The 15187-nt window shown below is 38.7% G+C and overlaps 1 protein-coding gene across 1 annotated transcript in view; it reads right to left on the bottom strand.

Annotated features, from left to right (window-relative positions):
- DNAH3 (dynein axonemal heavy chain 3) overlaps positions 1–14513 on the bottom strand; it is a 71262-nt gene extending 56749 nt beyond the window's left edge. Inside the window, exons 1-10 of the mRNA XM_068908937.1 lie at positions 13941–14513; positions 12888–13006; positions 11536–11631; positions 8859–9084; positions 7209–7278; positions 5924–6113; positions 5185–5374; positions 4128–4323; positions 2885–3010; positions 797–992 (exon numbers count right to left, since the gene is read on the bottom strand). Coding sequence (XP_068765038.1) covers positions 797–992; positions 2885–3010; positions 4128–4323; positions 5185–5374; positions 5924–6113; positions 7209–7278; positions 8859–9084; positions 11536–11631; positions 12888–12920 — 1323 coding nt within the window. The 5' untranslated portion in view covers positions 12921–13006; positions 13941–14513. The remainder of the gene's footprint in view (positions 1–796; positions 993–2884; positions 3011–4127; positions 4324–5184; positions 5375–5923; positions 6114–7208; positions 7279–8858; positions 9085–11535; positions 11632–12887; positions 13007–13940) is intronic.
- Positions 14514–15187: the final 674 nt, after the last annotated feature.

Raw genomic sequence — 15187 nt, 5'->3', positions numbered from 1 at the left:
ACCCAAATTCCTCTTACAGTAATGGAGTCCTAATTCATGACCTGAATCCTAATGTAGATGCTCTACTGACAAAAAATCATCAGCGACACCATCATCATTCAGAGACACAAGGCTCAGGATAAGTTTGACGGCGTTATGTGTGATCCTCTGGCTACAATGCAATACTTCATCTCCCACACTCACTCCATTTAAATATGTTTCCTGTTGTCTTATCATGTTAGATCCCGGGTGATCTGATATTTAAAGAATTCATTTCCACTAAGAGGCAACTTTATGGTAGCCAAAACAGTAACAAAAACTCTCCTAGTCTAATGTTTATTTTTATATTTAAGTGTATTACTACAAAGAGTAAAGGGCATTCAGCTGGTACACACAGGGACACCACATACACCAATTGTCTCTGCAGAGGATTACACACGTGACTATGCACACTTTTGACTTCACAGGGGCTTTTAGAAAAACACATTTAAGTCTTTTGCCCGATGAAAACCAATACAAATAAAATTATAAAAGCCTGAAAAAAGCACATCCATTGAAGACAGAGCTGGAAACTCCAATAGACTGCTAATTATAACCCTACTCCTGCAAATGACTTCTTATGCAAGCAGTTCTTCACCATGCAAAAAAATCCACTCAGTACGCACAAAGGCTTGAAGGATCCAGTCACAGCCTATGAAAGGCAAGAGCTTCTCTGGAATATTTTAGCTTTAAAGAGTATTTTATTTTACGGTTGTATGAATTATCATCTCTACATAACACTGATAATCATAAGCACAGATGTACTTCACAGCTATACCTTGTGGATCATAAAAAATGCAATAAGATCTTCTAAAGAGTTAATAACCATCTCACGTAATTGTAATGACATGAGACTTGCTACTGAATCAAAATAGCTTTCAACTCGCTGAGCGGAATCACAGGCACGTTCAGGAGCAAAATGAAGCCACTGCCTTCTCTGATCGAAGAAAAAGGATACACAAGTTGGGATCCACCTACAATAAAATAACATGAACAAATTATTTGAAAGCTTATTAGTCTTACCTTGCTCCTGACAACTAAATCTAAACTCAGCAATTACACAAAGAATAAGCAAATTCAGAGGGCTAGCAGAGAACAGTTAACTAGATGTCAAACAAAACTGGAAAAAGAAGAAAGGGAGAATTTCCTCTTGAGGAAATTTGATTTTTTAAGCTAAGGAGGCTTGTTATCATTTGGCTCTAGTATTAGTTCACATAAATATTAATAGACTAAACACTAGTGACAATATTAAACAATGAGCATTAAATGGCAACCTTGAGATTGGAAGAGATCTCAAGTGGCAGAATGCAGTCACCTGCTATCACAGGCTATCGCCTCAAAAAATCTCTTACTTAAATTGATTGATTGGTTTTCATAATGAAACAAGTTCCATTTTCTCTCACCACTACTACAGATTTAGATATTAGGCTGGTTTAGACCCCACTCCTCTCATGACTAGGAAACTTCTAATTTCCAGTCTGTATTTATTCATAGTCAGTTTATTCACATTTGTTCTTGTACAAGCACTCTCTTGTAGGTTCGACAGCTCTTTCAGCATCCAGATGTTTATTGCTCTTCTGTATGTCGAGAGAACAAGCACGTTCCCCCTTTGTTTTGTCAGCCTTGTGGTTGCTACCAGTGTCATCTTAGTCGACGACCTGTTTTATAAAGTTGCCTAGTTTCTCCTTGATTTTGTATGTCTTTTAGTAAACTGAAAAACAAAAACTCTGGAGGCGCTGAGACTTGTGGGATACAGAGTTTATTAGGCTTGGTATCTTTCAGCCTCAGCCATTCCACATCTTTCCTAAAAGCGCTTTGAAACAGATAGGGCTCAACAAGGGTTTGCAGTGAACAGAAGACAGAAATAGTTTTAAAAAGGAAATATTTCTATCCACCACCAGATCCATTTCAAACTTCTCTGTGAACAGAACGAAATCCAAGAGCCCTTTCCCTTGTCACTCTAAGTTCAACTGATTTCAAGGGTTTTACATAGAAGGAAAACGACTCAGGCTAATGCCACCACGTTTGGATAAACATTTGAAGTTCAGAAGGAAATTCTTAAGACTCACAGGCTTTCAGCATGCCTGCTTAATTTATTCCAAATTAACTGAAATAAACTAGGATGTCAAGTTGCCTTTAAAAAATATACTTTCAGGTACAAAGCTGTACGATCAATGCAACCCCAAAATCGTGAGCTCTAAGAACTTTCCACACTCGTAACACTTAGAAAGCTTCATTCATTAGATGGCTTGCTTTCTCATTGGCAAATACTGAATAAGCCTATAGTTCTGCAGGCTGCCACCTTACTCTTGTTGGTAGGTTTTCATACTGCCTCTGCTTACATTAAGTATCTACCAGAGATAGTATGGAAAACCTTGTAAGCAATCAACTGCCACCTGCCTGAAAACCAGATTCACTTCTCTGCCTTACAATTTATCTTTCACATCTCAGAGATGCCTCAGGATATAGGGTCTGTTCTCAAACCCAATTAAAAGCAAAGGAGTTTTTCCAGTGACAACAGTATGGTTCCAAATCAGTTTGAGAATGCTTGTCTACTGCTGAGGTCAGTGAGGATTTCGTCCTTAATTTTAGCTAGACGAGGATCCTTAGAGGACACATAGCTAAGGATCTTTATCTTGCAACTAAAGTCTGAATCAATGGACATCCACATGTAATCACATCCTCACTAAAACTAATGAAGTCAGGATTCCTAAGTTAAATGTTCAAGTTCAAGTTCAATATGACAACTATAAGTATTCTGACGTGGTATTTCATGTTAGAGGACAAAATTTTAACATGCAGTTCTTTGTGTAAATCAGAGCCTAAGATAACCTATTTTTCTGCTGTTACTGCAGTTGGCACTGACTTGTTCTGCAGAATATCGCGAGCTTCCACACAATGTCTTCGAATGAGATCCTCAAACTCAGTAGGCAACAGTGGCAGGTCACCACAAAGCAATTCTTTCGTGCGAACAAACCTTAGATTACTATACCTATAGAAAGTAATACAAAGAGCAGATACTTTAAGGAATTCTGTTAAAAAATTATAAAATAGAATCAGGAAGGTCTTGAAAGTACTTAAAAATAATTTGTTTTTCATTGATGCACGTTACTTCACTGCAAAATTGTAGAGCGAGTACATTTCCAATGTTTTTTTTTTCCTATTAGCAAATGCTAAGGGCCTCACAAATTTCATTTTGTATTGGCAATACTTTGAACTGTGTAAATGTTCTCTTTAAATGGTTGGAATCATTCTGTCCTTTTCCTAGATTTGTTAGTGCATCCAGACGTTAAAGAGCATACAGAATGACAGTTCCTGCTTCTATTCCACATTAATAGCAATAAGTATCTATCCTGGCTACCCTGTACAGAAAAAAAAAACCCAAAAACATCAGCATGGCATATATCACAGTCTGTAAAAAACAACAACTGAAATTCCTGCAAATGTTCCTTGAATAAAGAAAGCAGTTCTCAAGATTACTAACTACCGTATTTAACTCCACAAGAAAATATGTCTCTCCATTTTCACAAGTGTCCAGTGATTTCACACCTCCAACTGCAGACATTCGAGAGGGACTCAAATTTAAGAGAGGTGGAAGATCCCCTTTTGCTAATTTCAGGAATCAAGACGAGAATCTCAAATTACCTTTTATATGAGGAGGGAATCTTACTTTAACAGTAACATATTTAACCCAGGGGATGTTCTTTTCATAGCACTGAGTTAACTATTCTTGACTGTTTATAGACATGAAATACACACTCACGCTTGCAGTCAGAATCTGCAAGAAGCAATCATTTTATGTTGAGATTATTAGAGGTTCACTATTTTAGTGGGGGGGGGGAGGGGGGAATCTTCAGAAGATGGAACAGATTTTGTCACTTTCCTTTATAAACATCTGAACTATTTTCTCTTCATGAAGAGAAGAAATAAAAAATAATTTATCCATGGAACAACTCTAATCTTGCATGCTTGGTTAGAGAAGCAGAAAGAGCAGGCTTCACCAGGATCTCAGCAGCATATGTAAAGAAGTCAGCAGATGCACCCTCTAACCAAGCCATAAAACGGAACATTCTCAATTTAATTACGATGCTATAAACAAGACCCCTTACTCAGAAAGCCAGAGCTGTTGCAAAGCATGCATCAATGGATTCACTGTGAATAGATTGCTTTCATTCCAGCTTTTCACTTCTTCATAAGAGCTATGCCATGGGACTGGGGCACGGACTACCCTCTGGGGAAAAGGACGTGGGGTATTTCCAATAAACAGTCTTTCTCTCTCAGCCGGGTCCATCAAGATGTAATCAACTGGAACAAATCATATGCAAGATTGTGAAACTGCATGTCAAACCTGCATATGCAAGCACAGTATCTCCACAGTTTAGAAAGTCATAGAATTCTGCACGTTTAGAACTTATACAGTATCACACAGCTACTTTTATGCTTTTAGGATGAAATATAGCACAATAATGAATAAACCAAAAAAGATAGACTAAAGGGGACTTAGAATGATATCAAAGATTACAGAACCCAGAGCGGAAAACTATTCACTCCTCCCTTTTTACATTAATCTATAATAAATGAATGAGAGGCCACACCCACTGGTCAACACATTTAAGAAAATTAAAAGGAAGTATTTCACACAAGGAAAACCCAAGAGCCAAATGAGGCATCTGGGTTTTAAGAGGAAAGGGATAATTTTATTCATTCAGTGTAATAAAAGGGGAAATAGATTCCATGCCTCCAGACATATCTCATCTGCAAGAGTTGGGAAGCAATTGTAACTCACCGCACTGCTAATGTTTGATCTTATCTGAAGAAGCAGGCACTGGTCAATTCCAAATGCCAGTTCTCAGAGATCATATATTCCATTTAGAAACCAGATCTCTGATTTTCAAACTCTGGAACTAATTCTTACCAAATATCATTTTAAGATAAACTGTACTGAACTGTATATTTAAATAATGGGGTGTATGGCTTAGTAAATAGCTATTTGTTGAAACTGGAATTTTATGCTGCATGATCATAGATTATATTCTCATGTATCTACTGCAGTTCTACTGACCCCAAGGAGACTCTCCATCAATGCTAAGAACAGAACGCGGACTTACTTTCAAAATGCAAAAAACATTTATGCACTCTGAATTACTAATAAGTTTGGATTCTCACCAATGGCTTTCATGAGGTTGATACGATAGTCTGCCTTAATCTCTTCTTTTAAACTTTCAAGTAAATTCTCCAGGTCTGGGTTAGTAAGAATATGAGCTGGAATATGCTTTAAAATTACATTCATCACTTCCTCGTCCTGAGGTGCCAGCATGTCTTCTGGTACTCCTTTATATATGTAGTAACAGTATCTCTACAACATAATGTTAAAAATATTATGCTTATCGTATGACTTTCGGACAGATAATGATATATAATGAAATATTTTAGCTTTTTGATTTCTTGAAAGCGTCTCACAATTGAAAGGCACTTGAGTATCATGTATTTTGGCTGTCTCTGTCCCTTGGTTCTTTTTAAAGCACTGCCAATGCCTGACAGTCTTACAACACTTCCACCTGTTTTGGTGTAAGCATACATACCAAAAGAACGAAGTGCAGCATATTAAATTACTGATGCCTGGTGCACAAGCCAACAATGTGAGAGGTTAAGAATTTGGCAAGACAGTTTTAGTCACAAACGCATTAGAACGAAAAGCAGACTGAGTAGCCGGAAAGAAACAAACAGAAAAGGTACAGAGTTGACACAAGATTTAACAGCAGTTTGCTACATTGAATATTTACATCTTCTAAACCTCATGCACTGTCTTCCTCTCTCAATTGCTTTTAAGTAAACAGTTTACTGCTATATATTGCTGATAGTTATTCTTGCTACTTTTCTCAGCCTTAAAAAGCAGAGTAAATACCTCTATATCATTTTCTGAAGGTGGCTTTTCTCGCTTATATATCTCTTCCTCATGGGAGTGCATGACAACAAATTGTTCTTCTGGAGTCAATGGTTGGTTGTCTGAATAACGTATGACATTTAATTCTGGCATATGACCAGGTACATATAGTGAAAGGGGCTCTGAACTGTTTAACAAAGCTGGCATACTTCTGAAACAAAAGAACACAAATATAGTGAATAAAGAAGCTATAACAGATTCTTAAATCAACCTGGACAAATGAATGACAAGCATATATAAGCCGCTGACACCACACTGAGGATGAGTGTAGCCTATGGTGAAATACTTCAAATTACTTATTAAACACTCAGTAAAGTTACATAGCATACTGTATTACTTTAGCAGAAAGAATGCCATTTTAATATCATGTAAACTTTTCAGGTGTTCAGTGTCATTGAGACAGGCGCTATCTTAAAAGCAACTCCATCCGAGGCAGACCTGCTAGCACTGTTATTTAGGCTGCCTGAGATTTCCCCCTGTTTTCAGGTGATTATCTTACCAAATGCTTAACAGTTTGAGCCAAAAGTTTAACTTGGCTCATTTGCATATACATGTTGTATTACTGTCTTCATTTTCAAGATTATACGCTATTTTCTATGCTACTTTTGCCCCCACTGCTTAGGATGAACAATATTCAGCCAACAAACAGTTATTCAGTATTTTTTATCTTGTTTTTCAGTATGCCACTCTATATTTACTCCACACTATCAAGTCCTTAGTTGAAAAGAGAATTTAAACATCCCTTCTGTCTCCTTTATGGTATTCATCATTATTTTATCTTTAAAAAGTGTAAGAAACTTACTGTCACAGCACTTTCAAAGATTATTTCTCTCCTATTTTACAGATGAAGAGCACAAGCACAAAACATAAATATTCATTACAGCAGAGTGCCAAATTGCAGACAATTCTAGGAGCGTTACAGAGCACTTAAAAACTCACAGAACAACTAAGTGACTTGATTTCTACAAACTACATTTTTATAAACTAAATTCTAGGTTCTCAAGTCAGCAATCAGAAAAGGAAGACCTTTCGGTTAGCACACCCAAGAGTGAAATTTGCCCAGTCACAAAGCAGCAGTGAAAGGTGCTCATTTAGCACACAGCGGAATTTCAGACTTGAAACATGTTAACTTTTTGTACAGGTTTAACATTTCATCAGCATCCTAGTCAAAGAAAAATTAAAGCAGAGCTCGGATACCCAGACTGACTATAACAATCTGTATCTTTGCAACATTACAGTACATTACCTATCAAAATCACACTGACTTCTTTGTGTAAGTTTGAGCCTTTTTGCAGAAGGGGTGAATTCTTTTGAAGCTTTAAGCACCAGTTAAGAAAAATCACGTGTAGGAATGGTATTTCAAATAGGTTATTATTTCAGACTGGTAAAAAAAAAAAAGAGCTAAATCAATTACATCAGGTAACGAAATAACAGAAAAACACGACGTCACAAAGAAGGCTTTAGTCTTGACTTAGGCCTTAGCAAAATGTTTCAATCATGTTAAAGACTTTGCTGAGTGCAGGCCTATAACGTATGTCCAGGAAAGCTTTCAGCATATGCTTAAGACTTCAGCGCTTACATACCTCCCTGCAAAACCTCTGTTTTCAGCAGTGGGAACTTCCATCTTAAACTTAAAAGCAGCACAGTAAGACATACAGTTCCATCAAATATACTAAATACGAAAAATCTGAAGAGTATAAACTATTATCGTGTGCTTTTTGGAGTACAAATAAGCAGATCTTTTAAACAAATTAACAGGTCTCGCCTTTCCTCCAAGAAACAGCCTATGGCCTGCTTCCCACATCCTATCCATTTATTTGGGAAGTCCAGCGAGCAGAGGAATCAGGTATATGATAAAGAAACTGTTAAGAGATCTGATGAGCAAAATGAAACCCTTCTTAAATAGTGTGCAAGGGGAATAAGCGGGTATGGAAGCTAATATTTCTCACCCATCCCATGGAAAAGAAACTGAATTTCTAACACTTCAGGGAAGCAAAGTAACAATGCAAGATGAGTGAGTATGTTAACAGATAGACTGACGAACAGTGTGTGGACTTCTTACCCTTGATACAGAAGACATTTAATTAGATAATCAGGAAATAAAGTTCATGACACAATTCACCAGTTTTAGAATTTGTACAGACTAAGAAATGAAGTCAGTTTGATACCTGCAACTGGCAAGACACTTTGTTTAAAAAAAAAGTTGCTTAGGCTGTGTTTGATGTATGTATTGGTAAGCTTAAATAGCAAGGGTTCCACAACTCCTTAAATCCTTATTTGCATTATATCACAACATCATGTTGAACCAACAGCATATAATATCTCATATTGTAGGATTACATATATACATATGGTTTGCTAACAAATACGTCAATTATATGTTTTAGACATAAACCGTGTATTAAACAATGTCCTTTGGAGTTGATCCTCAAGAGAACGCTTTGATGCCTTTTGATGCATTTTGATCCTATCCTGTTTTCTATGCTAGGCTTGTGAGTATGAGCATAATAGGTATGCATGCTGAACCTGTTTCTGTGTTTCATGCTGAACCGGTTTCTGTGTTTTGCTGTTGGAACCAACTTTTATTTCTAGCAGTACTAACAGCTAACTTGTATTTTGTCCATTTTTGGCTTTGCAAACAACTCCCTACAATAACTGCATGTAGTTGTTTGGAGGGATGAATGGAACAAATTAATCAGAAATTGGCTTTAGCTTTACTGAAGTTACACTTCATTTTGGAAATGTATCTATAATGACCATGAGGTGATAAGCTTGTGAGCCCTTACCAGGAAAGAGTGATTTTGACCGGGATGATGCTTTAAAAGATAAGTAATTACAGATAAAAATGTATAGAATAAACAAGGCTAAACCTATGAGCACATTCAAACACGGATACACGGTGAGGCTGCTCTCTGCTTGGCTGAACCCAGAGATGCACTTGCCACTGAGGAAGACCCTACTTTGTGAACATTTTTCAGTTTCAAATCCCGTGCGGTAAGAGAATAGTTATTAGCTATGGAGTCACTTGGGCTCCGGTAGTAACGCTGTTCTTTGAATGGAACTGCCAAAGTCCATGACACTCGTTGCATCAAAGGAGGATAACAGCTGTTCTTAAGGACAAGCTGAAATTGAAAACAAACAAACAAAAACAAGTCTTACACTGCACAATGATTTTAAGAGTCTTTTTTAAGAGTCTTCTTAGAGATAGAACAGGGCAAAAGATCAATTAGTATGAAAATACACCCATTCCACTCAGTGTGAGTCATCTGATCACCACTTTATTCTTAGAGCCTGATGCTCCACACACACATACGAGTAATTTTACACAGCTCTTCAGTAGGAGTATTCACGCATTTTGGCATAATCAAGGTATTTTTATAAACAAGAAAAGGTACTAGCACATTATTTAGTACTATTTATTCCCACCACATCTCCCTCTTGCTTCTCCTCTTTTCCTTACATTTGGCTAAAGTTAAAAAAAAATACCTTTTTCTAAAGCCTTTGTTAATGACCTGTCTGCACTTAACAGTCAAGCATCATGATAGTTAAACAATAACACGAGTTAACAAATTCAGCTCTTATCTTTTTCTCTCTCCCACATCAATAAAAGATTTGTAATAGATTTCTTTTGTCCGTTCACTCTATGCTCTTTCTAGGGTGACTCGATGTCTATTGACTGGCTTGTCATCAGTCCCAATGTCCAAACTGTAATGAGACAACTCACAGTTATAAGGGACATGGGATCAAGAAATATGAAGATACACTCATCCTCAGGGAGAAAATGCACGTGAGAAAGAATCCTTAATGTACTTCACATCGTGGTTCCTAGAGCTCTCATTTTAAATTCATATTTAGGTTTTGTTTTGTAGCATATCTTTTTTAAAGGCATTTAACTTGCTTTTAATAACGAACCATATCCCTATCACCCATTTCTTCCTTTTATAGCACAGCATTACATAGCACATTGTAACCTCTGAAAGGACAGCGTATTAAAGCACAGAATAGCCGTTTTCCATTTATCCCACAGATGTAGCTATGAATTTTTTTCTCAGTCTATCATGAGCTTTAGTGAGAATAACAGAACAGTTAGTCAATTTGAAACAGGTGATAAGGTAAGATTATTACTTCTGCCTTGCATTTTTCTTCCAACTGACAAGGCTAATCTTATCAGCAAAGAAAAAGGCATTCACACTGTTGCTGAACTGCAGTCATACTCCTTAAATTAGCTTCTGCAACTTCATAGAATCTTTTCAGTTCAATTTCTTCCACCAGCTCTGTACCTGAGAGCTTTCCAGAAAGTCATGCAGCAATGAAAATAGGACCGATGAGCAGGTCCCTGAATCACAGTTTTGTGGAACAAACTGGTACATGAATTAAAAATAATTCAGAGGTTTGGAGCTTTTTCCCTAGGAAGTCATTGTGCATCTTTGGGGACTGCTGAAGTCAGCATAAGCTCTGAATTCTCCACTCCCCTCCTAACTAGGCCCCCTTTTCAAGCTGTACTCTTTTTTCCCAGCTAGGAGGAACAACTTCCTGAATGCAGTGCAGATGCCTTATTAATGGTGATACCAAAGGGAATCCCTTGAGCATGAAGCAGGCCAGAAAAAAACAGTTGTTCCTGGAGAAGAACAAAGAACGTCACCTGGCAAAATCTACCGTTTATGTCCTACTGACATGACATAGGAATTTTAGGTCTGGCTAAATCCTCTGCCATGTCTTATACAAACCCTTGACACACATCCATGAAGTCCGACTGATTTTCAGATGAAAATCGAAGAGCTGTATACAAATCTTCATCAGACAAAAAAAATTTCACTTTTTTACCATTACAGTATCTTTTTCAGTTAAAATTTGGGAAATAACACATTTTCCATCAGAAGTTATTCTGATTTCTTCACAAACATCTTTCTAATGCAAGGTGTTCTAGACGAACTGGACTACTGACACAAACTCTGCCACATCAGCAACTGTGAACCACTTAAAGGGGGGAAAGCCATCCCTTGTTTCTTCCTCCCTTAAGTGCTAGCACAGGTCACTTTTATTCCTATGTCATACAGCATTGGTTGTAGCTGTGCAGCTGTGCAACCTATCCTTTTAGCTCAAGACTGTGCCTGTCAAGCTCTCAGCTGTTTTTGGAACAGCATTCTAACTCATTTATTTTGTGTTCTGCCATGAAGCATTTAGGTGGAGAAAAAAAATTACAATTTGTTTGAAAGAAAAATAAAATTTACTATTTGCTTCCTTTCCTTCTAAATTTATGGGCCATTACTACTAGTATTTTAAAAATTTTGAATTAAATGTTTTGAGTTTTTAAGTTCAACATTAAATTCAAAATTAACTCCAATTCAAAATTTAAAAAATACTTGTAACTAATGGACCATAAATTTAAAGATCAGTTTTAAACTTCCAAAGTATAACGTCCAAACCATAATAGAAGCAGTAACAACACTTTTAGTGAAGTCTCTGACAACCTGTTTAGTACTTTAACTTAGTGATTTAATCAGCTTTTCCTAAAATCATTCTAGCACCTGTAATTTAATGAACACCCTGATGAAAGTGGGGATAGCACATACCTGATACAATTCTGAAGGCACAGCAGAAGCAGGTAGGGGTGGTAATTCCGGTATGCCTTTTGAATGACTCATGTTATATACAGAATCATTCTGTGACTAGAGAAAATTGAAAACAATTTCAAAAACATTTCTGAACTACATTGCTTTGAAAAAGATTCATTCAAAAAGAACAGAGACCTTCAGTTTGTATTGAAAATGACATATTGCAACTCCTCTAATTTCCAAACTCTTCCAATAAAAATATTTTTAATTGAATATGTGTTGTGCAGAGTTGGCAATAGTATAATACTAAAGCCTATCAGACTGTCAAACTGACAATGAAACACTCCAAGCTGTGTGAACTGCAGAACAGAAATACAGGCCTTTTCTAGGGTGAAAAAGAGTATCAGGTTGTTTTTTTTTTCAATAAAAACCCAGTTCCAGAAGAAGCTGTACTGCCAGGATGCACAGAACGCACTGAAAGGACAGATTGCTCACAAGAGCTCTGCAAATTTTTATACAAATGTAAGAATATCAAACACGTCTTAGGACTACGTTCCACCTCCTCAAGGAGATGGTACTTGGAGGTGGCCTTCCAGGACACCATTCAAAGTTCTCAAAGGATATTTTCTCTTCTTGTATTTTTTCAGGATTATTTAGCCCCACAATGTTTTGGAATGTTTTTTCAATAGCAATTTTCCTTACCAGAGGCTGAAAACTCACCCCTATTCTGTTTCAAATTTTTCTAAACCATACCTCTTTAGGAGATGCATGAGGAACAAATTCCCAAAAACATAAAGCGATACTAGCAGCAAAAAGAGGTAGAAGTACACACTGTCTGAACACCAGTGCATTAAATCACGATGAAAGAGCAAGTTATTACCCAATACAATTGTTTGAATAATTTATAATTATTTTTACATAATTTTAATACATTTTTAGCAAACGGCTATTGACTGCTGATATATGACTGGAAAACTGGGCTCCCCAAACCTGGTTTTCAAGCAGACAAAACTGTGTTTTCCTCAGTATCAAAACACAGCCCATTCAGAAACAAAATCCGAGGAAGGAGTGATCTGATTTACCTCCTTGGTGTTCTCCAGTACGCGCACGCGCACATGCGTGCTCACACACACGCACACTCTATCCCTGCTAGGCATATTTCACTACAGACAGCAGGAATTATCCTTGATTAACGACCAAAGGATTTGGCTTTTAGGGTACTCTTAAAATGAAAAAAAACATATACTTTGTTAGCAGATCTGTTCATTCTTAAAGGTATAAGCGCTATTAAGAAAGCCATTGTTCCTTCTAAAGCAGCTCTTGATTTATATGCCACCTAACCTTTCAAAAAGTTAACGTTTCCTGCTTACCCTCAGGAGCCTTGGGGACTGTGCTGGCTTCATTGTGCTTTGTCTTTCAAACTGTTTGCTGCTTGCTTAAAAGTTTGTGGTCCTCCCCCTCAAGACGAGCACCCTGGCAGTTACACGCACTGAAGAAGAATTAAGAGAACCATTTCAGGTACTACAGAAGGCATCAAACCATGTAGCTTCCTACCCAAACTGCCATGAAGAAAATCTCTCTCCCAGCTCTCTTCTTCCTTGTTCCAGTCTTCTCCCAAGTAGCCCACACTAAGCCTTCTTCCCCTCCAGGGCATATCTCTTTTTCTCCATTCCCCTTCAAGTTCACTTTTCACCTTAAACTTCCTAACTCTCTCCAGATGTCTTTCAAACAAGATTTTTCCACCCTCTCCTCTCCATTTACTCCAAAACCAGGTTCCTTCCCACTGTCTGTTCTCTTCTAGAAATGTCCCAGGGCTCCTGGGCCCAAATGCTGATTCACAGGAGATGGATCCACACCACCCACCTGTTGCCATGAGAGATAAACACACACCGAAGGCAAAGGGAAAAGAGAAAGAGAGATGTCCAGCACGCCTTACACATCCACTGGGTGCACGTGCGAGCAGGGTAAAAGCGGGTACTACCCGCAGACGCCCTCGCTACCAGTCCCTCCGCCTGCTCCAGCTCCGGGAGCTGCTCCGACGCGCTCTGCCCTTCAGTCCTCGGCTGCGTTGCCACAGTTACAGCATTGCCGGTGCTAGGAGACAGGAATTTCTGCCTCCTTCTCTCCCCACCGCTGAGGGCAAACAGCCCCTTCCAGCGCAGCGTTGCCTGGGGCTGTGGTCAGGGAGATTCGGTTCCAGAACCAACGCGCTATTGTGCAGGTTCATTTTACCCCTGAAAACTTCCAATAATTTCTCGCAGGACATTGTATGAGCTGAGCTAAACTAAACACGGCAAGGGAGCTCCCATAACAATAAAGGCAAAGTCAGGGCAAATTTTCAAAGCAAGAAGTGGACCAACAAAGAGAAAAACAAAATTAAGGATTCACACGCAAATCTGAGGCATCTCTACCAGACACGGTACCTGGAGCAGGCTCGTTGCGTTGACCCTCGAGAGAGGCCTCACGCCAGGTCCTCTGCCTACCGCAGCCAGCCCTCCAACTTAACGTGAACTCTTCACCAGTGGCTTTGGATGCCATTTTTCACGCTGTTTTCTACAGATTGTGAGGACATAATGGGCAGCACAGTTTTCCTTGTGTTAGGTCAAGATCAAAGTTGAGAGGTGTCCTTTCCTGGCCACATGTGAAATTTTCTGTCACGGCTTCAGCTGCCCTTTAACCGCAAGGCACCTCGCCCTGCAAGCGCGCGGCAAGCAGCAGTCGCGGCGCGAGCTCGCGCGGGACCGCTCCCAGCAGCCCGGCGCTGCTTTGCAACACGGGTGCTTTCCTGCTAATTCGGGCTGACACTGGCATGAAGACAAGCTCAATTAAGCAACAGTTATGGTAACTGCCGTTCCTCTGTGTACGACTCATGTTTTTATATGCGTGCTCTTTAAAGTTAAGTAAGTTACTAGGGCTGCTTGGGAAGCACTAAAAGCAGTTATTTTATATAGAGGAAAAGATTATATATGAATTTTTAGCAGAAGAAGTAATTATGTATGGTAGAAAAATTAATTACCAAGATGTGCACACTCAAACTGCAGCTACAGCATGCTTTGAAAACATGCCACAACCGTAAAGTCTCCAATACAGTTCTAAACACAGTGGAGCCGTTAAACTTTCTATTGCCATTATCACCGGCTTACGTCCCGCTATAATTCTATCAGTCAGTTTTTCCCCTATGCTTGCTTTAAAAACATATATAAAACCAAAAATTGAAATTCCCTTTTATATATAAACTCTGTATATAAACACTCTGAATACTCTTTATGCACAATTTCCTCTGTCTGCACAGATCCTTATACCTGAAGAGCTCGTTGCAATCAGCACCCCAAAGCCACAGTTAAAAGTCACACAAAACCCCTCTTTGCCTTACAAAGCCGGCATGCTCCAAATTAAACACGCCATTTATCTTGTTGCCTTTAAAAATAATGACGACACTATTAACATTCAGCTTTGCAACACTCCCACGGGTGGCACCGCTCAGAAAGCCTGCTTAACAGCAGCCACGAGAAACATGAATGTTTTATTAATCCGTGGCTGTAGTTTGCGGCATTGCAAATTCCATACAGCAGAAAGGCCTGGTCGTCAGCACAGCGCCCCGCCGGCCCGTGCCACCATCCTGAAGGCTCTACAGAAGGGCAAGGCCAAGGCGCAGCGCGACACCGCTGCC

Source organism: Struthio camelus, chromosome 15 (genome assembly GCF_040807025.1).
Source record: "Struthio camelus isolate bStrCam1 chromosome 15, bStrCam1.hap1, whole genome shotgun sequence".
NCBI lineage: Eukaryota > Metazoa > Chordata > Aves > Struthioniformes > Struthionidae > Struthio > Struthio camelus.
Note: the sequence above shows the minus strand (reverse complement) of the source record. Positions and strands in the feature narration are given on the sequence as shown.